Source organism: Dermacentor andersoni, chromosome 1 (assembly GCF_023375885.2).
Source record: "Dermacentor andersoni chromosome 1, qqDerAnde1_hic_scaffold, whole genome shotgun sequence".
Taxonomy (NCBI): Eukaryota; Metazoa; Arthropoda; class Arachnida; order Ixodida; family Ixodidae; genus Dermacentor; species Dermacentor andersoni.
In genome coordinates this window covers 130,124,602-130,145,518 of record NC_092814.1, presented here as the reverse complement: position 1 = coordinate 130,145,518, position 20,917 = coordinate 130,124,602, and the positions used below count along the sequence as shown (strand labels likewise).

At 43.1% G+C, this 20,917-nt stretch overlaps 2 protein-coding genes across 3 annotated transcripts in view; one reads left to right on the top strand and one right to left on the bottom strand.

Annotated features, from left to right (window-relative positions):
- Positions 1 to 4,006: 4,006 nt before the first annotated feature.
- On the bottom strand, positions 4,007 to 9,823 carry LOC126544168 (uncharacterized). The gene is made up of 2 exons (XM_055062032.2): positions 9,515 to 9,823; positions 4,007 to 8,485 (listed from the first exon to the last, which is right to left on the bottom strand). Exon 2 carries the CDS (start codon positions 8,304 to 8,306, stop codon positions 7,281 to 7,283), a length of 1,026 nt encoding a protein of 341 aa, XP_054918007.1. The 5' UTR covers positions 8,307 to 8,485; positions 9,515 to 9,823; the 3' UTR covers positions 4,007 to 7,280.
- A 148-nt stretch (positions 9,824 to 9,971) lies between these two features.
- Positions 9,972 to 20,917, top strand: part of mrn (general transcription factor IIH subunit 4 marionette) — a 49,873-nt gene continuing 38,927 nt past the window's right edge. Inside the window, exons 1-3 of one of the 2 annotated variants that reach the window (XM_055062031.2) lie at positions 9,972 to 10,275; positions 10,341 to 10,445; positions 16,219 to 16,350. In XM_055062031.2, coding sequence (XP_054918006.1) covers positions 10,157 to 10,275; positions 10,341 to 10,445; positions 16,219 to 16,350 — 356 coding nt within the window. In that variant the 5' untranslated portion in view covers positions 9,972 to 10,156. The remainder of the gene's footprint in view (positions 10,276 to 10,340; positions 10,446 to 16,218; positions 16,351 to 20,917) is intronic. The other variant, XM_050191404.3, reaches the window with a different exon arrangement.

Genomic DNA, 20,917 nt, shown 5'->3' with positions numbered 1-20,917 from the left:
GGTCTCCCAGATAAGAAGCAATACGAGGTGGGATTCCTAATCCATAAGGACATAGCGCAAAAAATGGACTAATTCTACAGCATTAATGAGAGGGCAGCCGTAGTCGTAATCAAAATAAGAAGTATGGATTAAAGGTGGTAGAAGCCTACACTCCAACATCCAGCCACGACGATGAGGAAGTAGATCAGTTTTATGAAGTTGTTGAATTAGCAATGACAAAAGTGCAAACTCTATATACAGTAGTAAAGGGCAACTTCAATGCAAAAATGGGGAAAAAGCAGGCGGGTGAACAGGCAATTGGCAACTACGGCACCGATTCTAGGTACGCTAGAGGAGAGATGCTGGTAGAACTCGCAGAAAGGAATAAGCTTCGAATAATGAACACCTTCTTCAGGAAGTGTAGCAACAGGAAGTGGACCTGGAAAAGCCATTACCTAAATGATATTGCGCGACAAAAAAAGACACGGACGTGAGAGACGACACACCAAGCGCAAACTTTCAGCTAAGTTTATTGTGCCACTGCGTCGGTTTTATACATGGCAGGCAGCGTAGATTGCGCATGCGCTTAGTGCGAATTCACGTAACATGGTTACGAGTCATGTGATGCCGTGTCTAAGAACCTTAATTCTTTTTCTGTGAGAGCCAGAGACGGGAAGCTAACACATGTGTCACCCAATTTCGCGATCATCTGCGCTTCAGATATTTCACGGATGAGCTGCGTGCTGCCACGTGAAACAATCGTGCATTGATCCTCAAGAGGCTTGCATCCATGATCGCGACAGTGGATTGCCAAGAACCCACCAGAGCCGTTTTTTACATTGTTGCTGTGTTCGCGGAGCCGATCATTGAGGCAACGCCCAGTTTGTCCGATGTACTTCTTCCCACATGAAAGCGGGAGGCTGACGGATCCAAATGCCGTCCCTTCTGATAAGTGTAGAAAGCATCACCGCAGAAAGTTTGTTGAGTGTGTCCACCGGGTGGTGTACAACCTCCCGCTTTCATGTGGGAAGAATTATATCGGACAAACTGGGCGTTGCCTCAATGATCGGCTCCGCGAACACAGCAACAATGTAAAAAACCACTCTGGTGGGTTCTTGGCAATCCACTGTCGCGATCATGGATGCAAGCCTCTTGAGGATCAATGCACGATTGTTTCACGTGGCAGCACGCACCTCATCCGTGAAATATCTGAAGCGCAGATGATCGCGAAATTGGGTGACACGTGTGTTAGCTTCCTGTCTCTGGCTCTCACAGAAAAAGAATTAAGGTTCTTAGACGCGGCACCACATGACTCGTAACCATGTTACGTGAATTCGCACTTCATTTCCTTGTAAGCGCATGCGCGATCTACGCTGCCTGCCATGTATAAAACCGACGCAGTGGCACAGTAAACTTAGTTGAAAGTTTGCGCTTGGTGTGTCGTCTCTCAAGTCTGTGTCGTTTTTTGTCGCGCAATATCATTTAAGTAATGGATTAGCAACTTGGCCGGAATGCTGCTCTCTGGAAAAGCCCTAATGGTGAAACAAGAAATTAAATTGATTTCATACTTTCTGCCGATCCCAGCATAGTGCAGGATGTAGAAGTGATAGGTAGGGTAAAGTGCAGTGATCATAGGCTAGTGAGGGCTAGGATTCACCTCACTTTAAAGAGAGAAAGAGTAAAATTGTTCAAGAAGAAACAGGTCAACCTAGAGGCAGTAAGGGTAAAAGCAGACAAATTCAGGCTGGAACTTGCAAACAAATACTATGCAGCCTTAGAACAGAGAGATGAAGATGACATAGAGGGAATGAATGAAACCGTAACTAGGCTGGCTTCAGAGGCAGCAATTGGAGTGGGAGGCAAGGCACCAAGGCAAACAGCAGGCAAGCTCTCCCAAGTAACAAAGGACCTAATAAAGAAATGACAAAGAATGAAAGTGTCCAACTCGAGAGATAAGATAGAATTTGCAGAACTGTCAAAACTGATCAATAAGGCAAAAATAAGTGATATTTGAAACCATAACGCGAGAAAGACTGAAGAAGCCATAAAGAATGGACGCAGCCTAAAATCAGCTATAAGGAAACTTGGCACAGGGCAAACAAAGATTTATGCACTGAAAGATAAGCAGGGTAATATCATCAGCAATCTTGAAGGTATAGTAAACGCAGCGGAATAATTCTATGCTGACCTGTACAGTACCCAGAGGAGTCAGGATACCTCCATTAGAAACAGTAATGAACAGGATACAGAATCTCCTCCTATAACTAGCGATGAGGCCAGAGGGGCCTTGCAAGACATGAAACAAGGAAGAGCGGCAGGAGGAGATGGAATAACAGTCAATTTAATCAAAGATGGAGGAGACATAATGGTTGCAAAACTGGCGGCTCTATATACAAAGTGTCTATCGACTGCAATGGTCCGAGAAAACTGGAAGAATGCAAACTTTATACTAATCCACAAGAAGGGGGACGTTAAAGAATAGAAAAATTATAGGCCCATTAGCTTTGTCCCAGTATTACATAGAATATTCACTAAAATAATCTCCAACAGAATAAGGGCAATGCTGGACTTTAGTCAACCAAGGGAACAGGCTGGCTTCAGGAAGGGATACTCTACAATGGATCACATCTATATCATTAATCAGGCAGTCAAGAAATCTGCAGAGTATAATAGGCCTCTCTATCTGGCTTTCATAAGATTACGAAAGGCATTTGATTTAGTAGAGATACCAGCAGTAATGGAGGCATTACGTAATCAAGGAGTACAGAAGGCTTGCATAAATACCTTAGAAGATATCTACAGAGATTCCACAGCTACCTTAATTCTACGCAAGGGAAGTAGGAAGATACCTATAAAAAAATGGGTGAGACAGGGAGACGCACTCTCTGCAATGCTATGCACTGCATGCTTGGAAGAAGTATTCAAGCTATTAAATTGGGAAGGCTTAGGAGTAAGGATCGACAGCGAATATCTCAGTAAAACTTGTTTTCCGATGACACTGTTGTATTCAGCAACACTGCACATGAGTTATAACAAATGATTGATGACCTTAACAGAGAGAGCGTAAGAGTGGGGTTGAAAATTAATATGCAGAAGACAAAGATAATGATGAACACATTGGTAAGGAAACAAGAGTTCAGGATTAGTGGTCAGTCTCTAGAGTCTGTGCAGGAGTGTGTTTATCTAGGTCAACTAATCACAGGGAACCCTGACCATGAGAAGGAAATTCATAGAAGAATAAAATTGGGTTGTATCGCATAGGGCAGACATTGCCAGCTCCTGACTGGAAGCTTACCGTTATCATTGAAAAGGAAAATATACAATCAGTGCATTTTACTGGTGCTGACATATGGAGAAGAGACTTGGAGATTGACAAAGAAGCTTGAGACCAAGTGCTTGAGACTGTGCAAAGAGCAATGCAACGAAGAATGCTAGGCAGAACATTAAGAGACAGAAAGAGAGCGGTTTGGATCAAAGAGCAAACGGGTATAGCCGACATTCCAAATGACATTAAGAGAAAAAAATGGAGCTGGGAGGTCATGTAATGTGCAGGTTAGATAACAGTTGGACCATTAGGGTTACAAAATGGGTACCAAGAGAAGGGAAATGCAGTCGAGGATGGCAGAAGACTAGGTGGAGCGATGAAATCAGGAAATTCGCGGGCACTAGTTGGAATCAGTTGGCGCAGAACAGGGGTGGATGTCTCATTTTCCCTTTATTAATTTCTTCTCTCCACCTTGCGAGTTTCCACAGAACTCTTACGTCAGATATTACATTATGTACGTTTGAGAAACCTGGTTTCCAAGAACTGAAGTGCTTGTCGCAGTGAAAGTCAGAGCATGGTTAAGCGACAGTGGACCGAGCATCGCCGTTCATGGCAATGCAGTGCAGCATACTAGCAAAAGTAAAACCATACAAAAACTGCAAGGCAAACTTCTTGCTCTTTATAGATCCGTTGATAATCCACTAAAGCTTTCAATAAATTCTTGTGGGATGTCATTCCTGCAGCTTTTTCACATGCAAGGCATTTAAGAAATATTCAACATATGGAGTTTATTCAAGATAATATAGTTCTATATGCAGAACACCACCACAAAGTTTGCACGAAGTCTTTATACACAACTTTTCAACAAAAATTTTTGGTCTGCACACATACACATGCCACTTGATACAAACTTCACTATGGCAGTTTGCCTTACACTGACTCTCCTCACACACCATAATTTTCTTTGTAACTACAGTGATCAGCTGTATGACAATTTTAATTTATAGCTTAACCCATTATTAAAAAGCAAGTGCACAATTTGACAACTCTTCTTGCCCTCCCTCCCTAAAACACAGTCCTAACAATCTCCAAACTGTATCTGTATTTGATTTGGGAATCAAACAAAGTGACTGCAGAAAGCTTTTGAGAAAGATATTGAATATAGAAACCTTTTGAGCCTATTCAGGGAACCTGTACTAAGCATACCATAATTTTGATATATGCTAGCAGTAAACTAAAAGAGACCTAACCATGAAGCACTTCCCTATTCAAAAGAAGACCAAACACAAGATCAAACATCATGAACAGTGAAAGCTATGAAGGTGCAAATTACCTAACTAAATGGCCAGTACAAATGGTCAGCGAAATTTTGGGTAAATGAACCAAGACACTGGCAATGTAAACTGCCATGTGACTGGGAAACAACTGTTAGCAATTTATTCCCTCTAAACCTTGCTTATTAATGTAAATGTGTAGCAGCAATTGTGTTGATGCCATTATAGATATTGCACAGGAAGTTAGTGGAATACACATTGATGAAATGCTTCTGTGCCAAAATGAATTAAAAACAAAAACCAATGCACTTAAGATGTTCTAAAAAATTAAATTCTGGGACTTTGCATGTCAAAACCACCATGATTATCAGCCATGCTGTAGCGGGGGACTCTGTATTAATTTTGATCACCTGGGGCTCTTTAATCTGCACCCAACACACGGTACACAGGTGTTTTTGCATTTCGCCCACATCAAAATGTGGCCACAGTGGCCGAGATTTAATTTTGTGCCCTCGGGTTTAGCAGCGCGACACCAAAGCAACTAGGCCATCATGGCAGGTAAAGTGTTTTCGAGACAACCTAATAAAATATAATTTAAAAAAATTGTCAGGTACAGTATATATATATAAAAAAAAAACTTGCTACAATGGACATATAAAGCTTTAGTGCATGTAGTCCTGCATGAACAATGTGCATGAAAAGTGGGGCTCACTTTTTGGCACAGACACTTTATTGAAGCCTATGCACTCTTGCATGGTCAATATACAGATTTCCTTAAAATGGCAGTGATTTTCAATGCAATACTCTTTGTATGCCAAAATAATACTTTGCTCATCACAGCAGAGATCAAGTGTCCCTCAGTTCAACAACAAAAAACATTATGCTTCATTTGCTTAATGGGGCTGACAACTAATCTTTATACGGTGGCTATTTTCAAAATGTAGTGGAATGTTTGCCATCCTGAGTGACCAACCCTACAAGCAGCTGGGTGGGAAACACCCTGGCACATATTTATTAATAATCTTTATGTTTGAAGTCATGAACGTGTAGTCCTATGATGGAAACAGAGAAGCAAGTGTGATGCCAATTGTACTCTGGCAATAAGTAAAAAAGACCCTGACCCCACAAAAAAATGAAATACACATGTTTTGGCTACCCTGATGGGAGCTGACAAGTCAGGGAAGCCAACATGACCTTGTTTCATTTTTTTCTGTAGTTGGCATCCTTTTTATGGCTTTTCCCATCAAGGTCCTCAGGCTTCTATCAAAATCTTGACATAAATTGTGCCAGGAGCCAAGTGCAGCTGCAAGAATATATATTTTTTTACATTGATGATCCTTTTGTACTTATGCCTTCAGAACTGCTGAATTATTTGTAATAATATATACATGCACTTGCTACTCCCTGACCTCATGCTTAGCTGTGCAATGCCAAAGCCACTAAGTAACCATAGCGGGTAAATTATGGGCATTCTGTATCTCACTGGGAGATAACAATACAATGAGGAGGACTTGCTAACTCACACATACAAAACCAATTTTGCACATTGCCATGCAATGAGAGATGCTGCTGTTCCAGTCTTTGCCATGACAGACAGCGTCAATTGTAAACATAAACTTTTTTTCTTTACATTGCAGTACATACTGATATTACAAATGCATATAAAATATAACAAACACTTTTAAACAAACAGTGCGGTGCATTTAATGACAGCTAAGTTACTAACACCAATTTGTGATCATGCAGGAGGCTCTAATGTTTTATCAGTTTCACAGCAGTGTGTTGTTAAGAAAGCAGTTTTACATTAATGTGCCAATTTAAAATGATAATCATACCTTAAATGGCTCATATCCTGTCTTGATTCTATTAATGTAAATAAAGTACATTATTTTCATTTCCCTCATAATCTCGTAACACACACTGATCAGTTGTCAGTCCCCCCCCCCCTTTATAAAACACTATAAATAAGTCATGAACAGTAATGCTCCACTTTTACTGAATGAAACACTCTATGCACTTACATTTCCTGCTTTCTATTCGAAAATATTACTTTAGAATTGGACGCAAGGCAGTTAACAGCCAAAGCAAGACAGCCCATTGCATAAACACAAGCAACAGAAATGTACCCAATTGGAGCAAACAAAGAATGTTTGATAACACAGCTATTGGCATTGGCTATACAGACAAATGATGCACTGCAGCATTTTTCCGGTCAATGTTTAACTGAATCATCACTGGTAGCTCATGGAGTCTGCTGCGCATACTCCCATGGTGCCCAGTTTACCAGCATGGGTCAACAAAACTAACCCATACTGGTTAAGCTACGTTCATGCCATTTATGGACAAGCTAATTAACAAAAGTTTCATTCAGTACTAGCGAAACCTGCTCAGCTTCTAGAACAGGGTTCTGCTGTATCCTAGTCACACAGTGGCCGACTGAACGTACCCTCCACAGTCTTACATAAGGTAAATCACAGGAATTTCAATACAGATGAAACACTGTCAATGCTAAATGTCCTCGCACAAAGGCACAAAAAGTATGTATATGTCAAACATGATAGTGTTCCTCTTGCTATTTACATTGTAGGGTATGCACCACAGTACACAAAATGTGTTCATGCTCTGAAACCTTGATGCAACACAAAAGGAATAACAAAACACAAACACATAACAAAAGGCATAAAAACAACACAAAAAAGAAAAAGAAAGGTTTCCTGAAACCTCTAGTACTTGCAAAGAAATGAGTCAGCTCTTGAAAATGTTTAAGCATACACAGGAATTGCTTCATAAATAGTATGTCGACACATCGGACATGTCTGTTGCTGCTGCTGAAACAGTGTTCCAAGGCACTGGGTACACAGGGCAAAATGACGACAAGGCAGAAGGATGACAGAACGTGCCTCATTTAGGCACACAACGCAGAGCTGTTTTTCTCGTTCCTGTTCAAGTTCTTGCTCGAGGCGATTCATTCTGTCCCTGCGTAGTGCAGTGGTTCGTCGCAAAGTCATCGTAAATGGAGGAGGCGATGGACTTTCTCTCATTCCGCTGGACTGCCGCCGCCGCTGTGGCTTCCAATATGTGATGGTGTTGACAAGACGCAAGGCACGTCTCCACACGGTTCGATGAGCTCTTGCACGAACAGCAATCTTCAAGATGATCGCTGTCAGCAGTAGGATTACTAATCCGGTGTACACGTCTCCCGGCTGACCGAAGAGAAACTGCGACAGCACACAAGCCGTAGTGACGGTCGCACTCACTACGGAGCCAACTGCCGCCATAACACAGGTCAAAATGAACCTTGCGATCTCAGATACAACGTAGAGCGCATAATGCCCAACCTGAACTGCAATGTACGGCAAAATTTGCAACAACAGTACTACTGAATTCAGCAGAAGTGCCACGAAACTGTGGCATGACGACACAACTTCGGATGCTGTTGAGACCACTCCGTTGTATCCGTTCACAAAACTTGTCTTCAGAAAAGCCACTAAACGAAGCAGGGCACATAAAGTCCTGACAATGCAGTCTACACTGCCATGGACTATTGCGTCGGTTACGTTGATGATGAAATCGACAAAAGAGACGATGTCCTGACAGAAGAAGGTAAGTTCTGTGTAAGCTTGGCACAAGCATTTCCCGAAACAACGAAGCACGCTCGTTGCATAGAAGCAGGCATCAAGGATAATGCTTCCAAGAAGTTCGTTGGCCCGTAGAAATAAGCACACAGCAGCAATGCAGCCATCGGTCAAGCTGCTGAATGTCCACAGTATGGCAGATATTACGTTCATAGCAGCTTATTCCCGAATTAACCATAAAGCACAGCAACAGACGTTACAACATCGAAACCGTCGAAACCACAGAGTTCGAAAATCAAGTACCACCCTCCACATACTATAAAGAACCAACTTACCTCCTCAAATGCTGTTGCTGACGATGGCGCTGTCTACTGCGTCGAAATCGAGCGACTCTGCCAAGGAGGTTAAGAGGAAGCTCGGGTAAACGTAAACGCAGAATTCGTTTTTCTCGGCAATCACTGCACCAAACTTGACGAAGTTTGTTGCATTTAAAAGAAAATATAAAAATCTGGTGACTGTTGGTTTAAAATTTTTGATTTAGGTCGTAAATTTTTTATTAGAAATTGGCAAAAATATAAAATTATCCAAAAACGAAACCGCTAGTTTACAACTCTGCATATGGCTGCATTGCTACTGTGTGCTTATTACTACGGGCGTTGCTACGGGTCAACGAACTTCTTGGAAGCATTATCCTTGATGCCTGCTTTTATGCAACGAGCGTGCTTCGTTGTTTCGGGAAATGCTTGTGCCAAACTTACACAGAACTTACCTTCTTCTGTCAGGACATCGTCTCTTTTGTCGATTTCATCGTCAACGTAGACTGCATTGTCAAGACTTTGAGTGCCCTGCTTCGTTTAGTGGCTTCTCTGAAGACAAGTTTTGTGAACGAAAAATGATAATACTATACTGTGAATTGCATCTAATAGTGCATCTAAAGCGCACAAAATTGATATGTCACACATGAACCTCAAAAAATTTATACAGCTTCTGCAGAACCCTTGTAAACAACGTAACAAATTCACGTAAGATATAAAATGACATATAGAATTTGTCCACTTTCAGTGATCTAATGGATGCCGTTTACAGAACCGCGGTATCTGTTCTCGATGCAGAGCTATGAATTTGTAAACTTCGTGCTTCTATTTTCTTTTCAAACTTCCAAATTTTTGAAAATATTTTTAACAACATTCAGCCCTAAATCGAAATTCCGCTTCTAACAGTCACTATAATTTAACTTTTTCTCTCAAATGCAACAAATTCTATTAAAATCGGCCCAGGGGTTATCTCAGAAAACTGTTTTTGCGTTTTACATGTACTTGAATAGGCCGCGTCGGAGTTGGTCGGGCCCGAGCTAAAGCTTCCTTATAGAGTTTCTCTGTGAGCTTCCTCTTAAAGGAAAAAGAAAAAAAAAAAAAACCCACCTACTAGAGTGAAAACGATGTCCCGGAGGTGAAAGGTGAAGCCGCACAGGAGAGGCACGGTAAAACTATAAATAAACAATAAAAATGGCGAGGAAGCGCTTTTCGCGCACTGCCCACGAGTTCATTAACCTCCTTCGTTAAACATGGCTTATTTTTACCAGACACATATTTATTTACGTGCATCTCTGTAGTACTGGTTTTACTGTGAAAGTGTGAAATACCGGCATATATATTGTGTTTGAGAGAAAATCATCAATATTCAGAAGTTACTATTTTCGTTGGAAACAACCAACTTTTATTTTATAATTAGCCTAGCGCATAGAATAAAGAGCTAAATCATTTAATCTGTAAGCGGACATTGGCTTCATGTGTTGTGGTGGGAAGCTACGGGAGCATCCGCTCCAGCAGTTTTGAACATCCACTTGCATGAACGCAATGAAAGCCAAGTCAAGCGGTGTTCGATGCTTTCCGGTGCGCCTTTTCTCCCTTCCACAATGCGACAATGCTACCGTTCACTTCGATAAAGCGTGCGTACGTGAGTGTTGAGAGCCAGCCGTGTCGTGTTCGGTCGCAGGTAGTGCATTCTAGTCGCAATTATGCATAGAGTTAGCTGACTATAGGACTTTTCAGAACGTGATCGTGATGAGTTTAACGTCAGCCGGCTTGAAGTGCAGAGATTTGCACGCGTACCTGAAAACGCTTTCGCCGGCTACGCTGGACAAGCTCTACACTCATCCAGCGACATGCTTGGCCGTTTTTCGGTATAGTTGTCATAGCGATTGTGTCCTGCTGAATGATGTGCTCTAATTATGTGCTCTCGTTACAGAGAGCTGCCAATCATATCACGTCATTATATTATGCGATTGCTGTTTGTTGAACAGCCTGTACCGCAAGCTGTAGTTTCATCTTGGAATGAACAAAAATATGTCAAGTAAGTACCACTTGCATGGATTACTTTAGCATGAGTAAATACCCTTGCATCGCCAAATTAAAGTATGTTATGACTGCTAATTGGTTAGCGTGTTGTCACAACGTATTCACAAGTTCCGTAGACTGTCACGCCACCCAGCGGCCATCGGTGATTTTTTTTCAATGAGTAGCGAACTAACTGCTGGCGGCGCGGGGGTAGCACATTTGCTTGCTTTCGTCGTGGCGGCCAGTAAGCTTGATTATCTGTTTTTATGCATCGTTTGTGCAAGGTGAAATTCAAAAGCAATCGCATGCGCTGCGTGCTGCAATGCACCAACAGCTGTGGCAAGTGAAGTGAAGCTCCACTCGTTCCCCAAAGATGCGGCATAGAAGAAGGAAGGGTTGTTGCGAATTGGCAAGCGGGTCACACCACCGATAAAAGTGTCCAATGCGCATTTCATCGACAGTGACTTCCTCTGGAGCCATGTAGTTAAGAAAACGAAAGTTCTTTGCTTATGTGAATTCTTTTATTTGTTTGTCTATGGAGAATCGATGCGTTAGAAAAATAAAGCTTGTGACAGTGTATTGTAGCAGCGCAAACAACAGTGGCTTTGATCCCAAGTATATGTAGTTCGTGGGTGAGCGTTGGAAGTATTTGCTCAGGTTTCGCCTGAATCAACTGGTAGTGTGTGGTTGCCGCGGTGTCTTGTTTCGTTAGAAACTAATGTTTTCGTTCTCGCTGCACCCCGTGCTCCGCCGCGCAGCCAAGCTTGAGCTGCGCACTTGTGGCCAGTGCAACAATACATGAACATTTAAGGTAAAAACTGACATGTTTGTAGCACTTTGTCGCAGCTCGAGAGAAATGGTACATTAGGTCTGTTTGGGCGGGCATAGTAAGTATTAGACCATGCTTCACCTGCAGCAGACTCCAGTGTGGTTGCCGTTGTCTTGTCTCGCCAGAAACGCATACGTTTATGTTCTGGGCTGCACCCCATGCGTCAATGTGCAGCCATGCTTTGCAGCTACAGTGGTCCTGAAAACAAGATTGGTAGAACTTATAACACAGACACTGAATTCGCGATGGGAGTGCAAAAAGTGTCTGTCATGACTCCTCGTCACTCGAACAATAATAGAACTTCACCAGCGAAAAATAAAACAACTGGCTTGGCTCTCCTTACATCTGCATGCGCTAGCATATTGATGTACATAAAAGATGTCTGAAAAATCACAGTTTGGATAACCTTGGAGATATCCTTCTCTAATTATAGGATATTAGTATCTGCTCATAACAACTCAATATGTCAAAGTAGCTCCAGAACACCACAGAGCAGTAAAATTGCTCATTGTCGCGAAACAGCATTGCGCGAAAGGTAGGCTTTGTGGGCCATCGCAATTAGCATGAAGAAAAAGTAAAAAAACAAGTTAACGTACCTTGATAGAACCTTCTCGGTCATAAACTCCAGCCTGTGTGGCTTCTGCCAGACGTGATTTCTGCAGGCAAAGCCCTTGCACAGTGACAGACGATGCGCTGTAGGCCTTCACGGCACAAGAAATAATGCACTTGGCGTTCATGACTTCTTCCCCTTCAGCGATGCACCGTATTCACTTTTCTGAGGTGTCTATGTTGTGCATGATGTCACTTAGCGACAGTGATTGTGAAAAAGGTAGAGCCGTCTTGAAGTGCTAAGCCAAATATGAGCTGACATGCACATGTGCTCAGGGGTTCCTATATGCTCTGTGGGCACCATATTGCGTCGCCTTGCATGCCACCTATTGGCGACAGAACTTGCCAATAGCGAGAATGGGAGACTTCTGTCGTTTTCCCGCCTTGCATGAATAAAGGCATTTGGCATTGCTGAGTTTATAGGAAGTATAATTCATGTCGTTGTTATAAGGGAAACTGAATTGCTGTATCCTAGCATGCTGAAGCAGCTGCATTCACCAAGCATTCGTGACGCTTGCCAGATTTCTGAACTTCAGCTGTTTTAGAATGAAAACTCTGCTACGCCATGTCTAGCAAGGTCATTCATAGTGTGGCGGTGACGTTGAGCCGCCGGAGTGCAAGTGTGGCAGGTGTCGCGTCATGCCACGGGATCCGCTGCGTAGAGGTGTTGCAGCTGCGCTCACTCAGAGCCTTGCAATGCCACCTAGAGAGCCTCGCTGCTGCGGTACCACGTGACTAGGCGAGGGTTTAATGGCAGCTTCACTGGCGTTTGGTCGCACAGTATTGCCATGGATGGCGGGCCGGTTGGGCCGTCTGTGCGTGCGCTTCAGTGCAAGTGACAGGCTGAATTCAATAATCCAGTAGATATAGCTAGACGGTAGGCTGTGAAATCTCAAGCAAAGGCAAAGTTGCCTGCTGAAGAAACACCGGAGCAAAGGGAGGCCAGATTAGCACGTTATAGAGAAGCTTACCAAGCGCAGAAGCATCCGAAGATCGAAGCTACGGCAACCGCTGCCGTCGTTCAGCAATGCGAACAACAACAAGGAGAAGGAGACAAAGCCGTAGATATAAGCAACAGCAGCCACAATGAATGTTTGACGAACCACACCCTTTGGCTGGCGGCAAGCTCGACTGCAACGGCCTGGTTTTACCGCGACTTCATGGACAACCCGTTCGGCAGCGTGTGTAATGTGTGTGAAAGACTGTGTCCTCACTTTAATGAAACACTGTGTGCATAGTCTTTGCAAAACCAAGGTAAACAGACCTTTCGCTCGTGGTAACTGGGTTTACAAGAGTTAAACCTCAGCCAATTTTTTATTATACACACTATACCTGTTGGACGCGAGATGGATGGGAGCAGACACACTGCACTGTCCCGTCCATCGTGTTCCAATGCTGTATGACTTATGCATCACCAACATGCCCAACAAACTGTTGGCTAGAGCCAGTTGTGTCAGTCAGCCTGTGCTTTCATATTGGTATGGCAGCTAGAGGAGTAGGTGTGCTAACCCACGACCTGCTGGAACTCCAGACCTGCACAGATATCTGGCTTCTATGGGAGCCACTTGCACCCACTCTCATTCAACCAGTGGCCTTAGGTGGCACTCTTATGACATGTTCGTCTACTACTCGGCGGGCAGCTGGGCGGCTGGGTGGCATGTGCGCACCTGCTCTTCTGCTGTGGCAGACTGCTAGCATATGTGACAATTTCTTGTGAAGACAACAACTAGTATGTCAAAATTGTTTAAGTGTACTCAATGTAGTGCTATGTAATAATGTGTAAAACAGTAAACAAATTATGCGGAAATTTGGCGCTGCTCCTCACAAGAAAAATAATTAACAGATGAAGTGATTAATTACGTGTTTGTTTGGCCCACCAAATATGCATTGTGAAGCTTTTATGAAACTGAATCTAAGCTGTTTAAGATGGTGGATGATGCATCACGCAGAATCAATGCTTTTGTTACATTCAACCATGATCGCGATCATAAGTGAAGAAGCTATTCTCCATAAAGAAAGCGACTACAGTGCGGAAACAGACGAGATATGGATAGCAGGAACAAACAAGTGCACCGCAGTCACTCGTCGTTGTGAATTACCGACTGTTCCACTCAAAACTTGTTGCAATTATCTGTACAGCATACTATGAGAAACTGATCACCTGCTACGCACTGCCAGCTACATTTAACCTCCAAATATTATCATATCATAACAAACGTACTGATAAAGCCACTTGCATAACTTGCCAAGGGCTTTTTGTATTGTGGTTGGGGGCCTGCATAATTATGTACGTACGATGTGACAAACGGCATTTTTCATCATCGATCGATCACCTAAACAGACGGTTAAAGACATGCTGAAATAGTGGCACGAGAGCTGGAGCAAATCACAGAAGCAGACGACAGTGAACAGGTTATAACTCGCGTCTGCTTGTGTGTTCTGTCCCTAGTGGCAAAAGGGATGGGCTAGACCAGGGGTGCTGGAGCAGGGAGATCTGTGCAGGTCTGGAGTTTAGTAGGTCATGTGCCGACCGAGCGTAGCTCAGCACTTCTCTGCATCATGACGCAAGAATGGCGCTGCTGTCAGTAGAACGGTGCTCCTGCATGGGTCGTCATCTGTATGCACTGCAGACAGAGTGTGTTGGAGGTTATCTGTGCCAGTGTTTTCAGCCATGATGTACGCTTCAAATACCATTCTGAGCAGTGCAAGCAAATCCTGCATGGGGAATTTTGCTATCACTTAAATATACGAAGTGCTGGAATGATTTTTCTAGCTTCTATGCAAGAACCTAAATAGTACTAAAGATTAAGCGGTTTTGAAGAAATGTAGTGTTATTTTGAAATTTTATGCTGGGAACTGGTTCATAGTTTTTTTTTTTCATCGATTCGGCACAGCCAAGTATTTTTTGAATAAATAAATTATGAGGTTTAATGTTCAGAAGCAAGTACCACACAGGCTATAAGAGACCGCCCCAAAGTTCTTTAACATGCACCTAACCTTAATACACGATGGTTTTGCATTCTGACCCCATCAAAATGTGTCTGTCACGGAAGGTTATTGAACTCACAACCTCTTCCTTAGCAGCACAGTAATAACCACTTAGCCATCACAGCGGGTAAGAACCGTTTGGATCAAGGATGTTGCACTTGTAGCTAGCCAAACCTATTGCTCCCATATAATTAAGTGTAGATGTTGTTCGCCTCTTTTAAACCTTTGTGCAAAATTGTTTACTATATTTGATGCCGTAGAAGGCAACATTTTGCATATTTTGACAAGTGAATTTACCTTTCCTGCAGAGTTATGGTGCAGCTGTCTGTTCCTTGCATAGAAACACAAGCGCCTCCAATCGAACATTATTGAGCATGATAGTAGTCTAATTTGGATCATCAGAAGATACGGTAGCCCTAGAACCTGCCGCTGCCGGATTATGTGAGCATGAGGCAAGAATGCACGTGCTGCCAAGCTCTGCAAGCGCCAGCACAGAAATCTTGGAAGTCGTTGCAATTTGCACAGGTAGCTTCATTTGCAGTATCTTGTGTCCTCTCCGAGCATGAATTTGCGGTGATTTTGTGAACATAGTCCCAAATAATGTTTCTCTCTTCTTTTCTCGGGCTTCATACTACAGAGATGAGTGGAAGCACTATATCATTGCATCTTTGGTAAACATCTCTTCATTAACTACCTAGGTGAAGTCGCGCATGAGGAACTGTTGGTAAAAGTGTCATCTGCTACAGAGCTGATGTCCACTTTTGCTCTTGTTGGAGCCGAGAACAATGCTGGTTTAGGCCCCCTGACCTATAGTTAAGAGTGAAGAAATAAGTATACATGTTGATCTTCTTTGAAGCAGAAATATCGCCATTAATTGAGGTGATCTCCGGTGAGTCGTCCTCGGAGATGAGCTTCCACTAACCTTGCCACTCACATTTTTGTCGTGCATGCTTCCAAATCTTTCAGGAACTTCTAAACACGGAATTACAAAACAGACATCTGTAACCTATCACTGCACAAACTTGACGGCCACTGATGACAATTACCCCCTCTGCCTGCTTTATTTACTGCGCACCGTCTGCCAGAAGTGCCAGATGCGGGCTCTTCAGCACATTTCTACTGTTCTACAAACGTAGCACCATTTTTGCGACGTGATATGGAGAAGTGGTGAACTACGCTCGAGATGAGTCGGTCGGCACACCTACTCCTCTAGCCACCATAACATTGGCCTTGAAAGTATGTGATTGCCTACGTCGCGATGTAGATCAAGTGTCTTCCTTTGATTTATAATTTGAAGTATTCAGTTTTCCTTGTTCTTCCCCCCCATTGATTTAGTCATTCCACTCTGTTTGAAATTGTGCAGAGACCATTTGGAGGCACTTGAGGCACTCACTGCACTGCACATTTGGACAGACTCCAGCCTTCCTGGTGGACTTCCAGGCTGGTCGTTAAGTGCAGTGTTTAGAAAGAACATCCAGATAGCACTCCTTGGAGGGTAAGCACTTTTGTTAGGCTCTGAAAATCTACATGGCTATTAGTGCATGTCTTTAAAACCAGGGTGCTGAACTGAAACATTGGCCTGAACTAAACCCACACCTAAACTGGTATTCTTGATATGTGCCTGAACCTGAACTGAACCTGAACCGAAAAATATAATGACGGTTACCTGTCCGGAACAAAACAGTTCAAGCATTTTCGGTCTTATGGAGCAGAGGAAGGCATTCTAAACAAAACAGCTTTTGTTTCACAGTTGAGCCTGTCCCATTTGTAGCATGACTTGCAAGGCAGTTTGTACGCAGAAGATGTTGCGCATTATGCCCAAAATTGTGGGCTCCTAGTACAAGATGCTTGTAGTCACAAACTCTGTCGTATTAGCTGGGAAGAAACGTTCAAGGGCTTTCGAAGGTCTGCCTATTGTGTTGCAACATTATGGTTCAGCCGTTAACTTAGGCAACTTAAACAGCAGCCATAAATATGTAGGAAAGCTGACTGCGCTAATTAGGAGAAAATAAGAGCACATGCGCCACGAGGTATGCAGAGCAGAAGAAAGGTGAGCTTGAGGAGGGAACGTAGCAAGCCAACGAGAGGACTGGTCGATCACGCTAACACATGTCACTATCCCAAAAAGCCAAGTACAAATATGTTATGACTGGAGCGGACCGGACCACTTCAAGTGCATGTATGGTAGCTGCAATTATGCAGAAAATTTTTTTTTATGAACGCAAAGAAAATAGTCTGGCTTGCATATTGACATGTGTACTTGTTTATCTTTCTCGGGTGACTGCTTTTTCACTGGCTAACAAAGGTTAAGCATTATCGCTCAGCGCAGGACGTGCCTGCATGTGTAGAAAGTTTTCTCGAATGTTATCGACGGTTCTCTCCGTTGTCTGTTGTCACTGAACCTTGTGTAATCTGATTGTATGCACAATGTGAATTGTGTAGTACTTTTCTCAAAGACATGCGGGCACCAGCGATTATTCTGGAACCTTCAATGACTCATGTATGAAAGCTGACGCGCTTGCCCCGCAGATAGATTTCGGCGATCGCTGACTATCTTCGCTGCTACTGCTGTGCTTTGAGTGTAACTTGCTTTTGTGGGCACAGGTTCCCCCAATAAAAGGTTAGTTTCGTCATTTGCTGTTCTGGGACTGTTTTCTTCATCGTCACTACAACGTGACAGTATTATACTGCTCGCCTTCAGCACACTAACATAATCGAAATTCATGGTGAGTAGATAATAAGGAGTGAGCAGGGCATTTTTGGTGGTGCCATTCGAGGTATAAAACAGCATCGCGTTTTTCGAGGCTCTCTGTATCTAAAATTAAAGCAACTTCCTGTTTTGTTTATGAGGAAGTGCTCACATGGCGCTCGCATAATGTCATCAAGGAATGAGTACTCTCTCGAACGTGTGATAGATGTGCAGTGTTGTTCTTGTTTCTTTTCTTTTCCTTTTTTTTTTAGAGACCCGCTGTGGTGGTGTAGTGGCTTTAGCGATGTGATGCTAAGCTCGAAGGCATGGGATCAAATCTCGGCCATGGTGACCACATTTAGATGGGCACGAAATGCAAAAACGCCTGTGTACCATGCATTGCGTGCCCGTTAAACAACCTCAGGTGGTTGTAATTAATCCGGAGTCCCCCACTATGCTGTGCCTCATAATCATATCGGGGTTTTAGCACGTAAAACACAAGAACTTAATTCAAAATTTTTTCTTTCGATTTTCTATAGCAAGGTCCCTTCAGTTTTGCCCCATGATGGTTGTGCTGCACAGTTTTTTATTGTTTCATAGACATTGCAGTGCACATTAAGTGAGAGATGTCCTTCTTTGTGCAAAAATATTTTGCCTGATTTTTCTTCTGTCCACACATATAGTTGCTGTTATTAGTTCAGGATTTAATTCGTTGTTTAACTTGTCGATTTCACCATGAAGCCATCTTATTATTACCTACAGTGTTTTGGCAATAGCAATTAAATTATGCAAATACCAAAGCAGGCATTTATTTACACATCACAACTGGATTTTTTATTTTACATCTACGTACCTAATTTCATACACTTATTAGATATACAGTCGAACCTCGATATATCGAACACTGCGGTGATCGCAAAATAATTCGGTGTAGCCAGAATTAAATATATAAAATCACCTAAAACATGCATAAAAACTTCTGCAAGTCAATCAATGAACCAAGGGCGCATTCGGGGTTTGTTGTTTGGAGTGCGCGTTTGGTTGCGCCACGTGCAATTGGCCTATGCCGTGCCGACTTCGTCAGCCATGAGCGTGTGGTCGATTGCGCCGCACACAATTAGCCTAGGCAGCACCGACTTCGTCAGCCACGTACAGTCAGGGTGGCCTAGGCCAAACGCGCGCAGCGCAACCGAACAACGATCCCCGATTGCGCTCCAATCGTGGCGCAGGTAATACGCATTTGAAGCTTCGCACAAAGTATTTATTTATTTGGTTGAAAGTACTGCAGCAGCGTAGCCTGCTTCTTATTGGCAGCCGCGTGCTTAAACATGGTGTCCTCAACATTGTCTAAACGATCCACGAGTGATTGGCCGGCTATTGCGCTGCAGTAGCGGCATAGAAGAGCCAAAGCAACAGCCTCAGTTGAAGTCTGGAACGGGGCAGCATTAGCGCTTGCGGGCTCAACCTTGGCAGTGTCTTCGTTTGGCCGCTACTTCTGTTGCGATCTCCAAGTCCCTCAATCGAAGCATTTTGAAATGCCGTCAGTAGCAAAGTTTAAAGTGGCGTCTGCCAAGGTGTCTATGAGTAAGCCCAGTGAGCGTGCGCTGTTGCATGCTTTTGTGGATGCAAACCACCAGTCTTCGCGAGGCGAGGCAGGCGCAGAGCAGAAGTTCACAATAGGGGGTCAGAAAATTAGGTTATGGGAATTCATCTTCTGTTTTTTTTCTTTTTTAGCCTAGGTAGGACATTAGGCAGTGTAATAGCAAGAGCTTGGTGGCGCAACTCACCGCCCAATTTCAAAGGGGACGCTCGTAACATCCATCCATCCAGCGGCACTGAGGTGGAGTCAGTGTGGTAAATGCAGTGCGTCGTTGATGTTGTTGAACTAGCCAAGCCAGTGCATGCATATGCTGCCACATTCAAATGGTGCCCTTGGCGCAATCACAGTAGTCGGGAATGCCCATCGTGCCACCGCTATCTTTGAGGGTGTTGCAGAAAAGCTCACCGTTGGTGAGCTTTTGACCACGTGCTCCGTTGTCTGTCTGCCAACGGAGCGCACGTGGTCTGGGGTGGCGGAGTTCGATATATCCATTTTACGACTGACCCCGTTTGAAATAAAAAATAAAAAATGCATGTGATTTTCCAGGCGATATAGAAAGTGTTCGATATATGCGATATATCTATATATGCGTGTTCGATATATCGAGGTTCGACTATTAGTTATATTGGAACAGACATGATTAAGGGCGGTAGTGTATGCACGCAATACAGAGGATGGTTCTACATTGAGCTTGTAACACATATTCGCTATATTTGTTACTCTCCTTCATATGTATCTGTTCAAATTGAGATGCAAAAGTCTGGTGTCAGGAGGTAAATATGTAAAGTGAGGCGTTTTGAGTTGCAGCTAGAGGAAACATATCTTTTTGCTGTAGCTATGTAACATTAAATTTCCATGCTGGAAACTACGTAAAAGTTGTGTTGTCTTCCGTTTGCCAGCAACATCATTCAGTAAATTTTCCAGATAAGAAACTTGTGCACAAGAAACTAGTTTAATAGTCTACGTGCACCATGTCTCATGACACCGTGGGATGCTGAGGCTCAGAATCACTGCGCTGGTCCGGCTCGTCAACCGGTTTGACACAATGAACCAGAACAAAGTTGAAGTAGCTTGAACCTGAACTGAGCCTGTATTTTCTCTGTTTTACCCACTGTTGAAGACCTACATGGATTTCGAGGTGTTTTGCTGTAGTTTCACTCAGTTCAAATGTGTGTCTATTTCATACACAGCCCTTTCTGTAAGTACTTATATATCAACATTTCTACATCCCTTCATCAGTAGTAAATAATTTGTCATGCACTCTCCACTGGTGATAGCCTGAGAAACGTCCTTTTTGTAAATAAACTTGGATTAATCTTCTGTTGTAAGTTATGACATAGTTATTGAAGTAGTCTGACATGAAATGTTCAAGTTGTCAACATTTTTTTTCTTTATAGATACTGATGATGTTATGGATCACTTATAGTTAACTAATGTCTAAAACTGCTAAGTTGATCTTAAGATTTGTATGACTGGTAACCATGCCTTAAAAGGGCCCCTCACCAGGCCAAATAGCAAATTTTTGTTATATGCAGGAAGTTATGTGCCCTCTCAGGAGCGTTCTGCCTCAAGAATTTTTAAATTGGTTCATTAATAGCCGAGATAGAACTATTTCAGTGTCACGAACCCATGATTTCAGAAAGTCAGTGTCACCGCTGACAAGGACACTCTCTTCGCTTGCCCTGTCTAGCCTCCGCAAGCAAAATCCCTTTCTTGCGTTGTCCCATACCGGAGCTAGATGATCGTGTCACGCATACGTCATGGGCCCAGTCT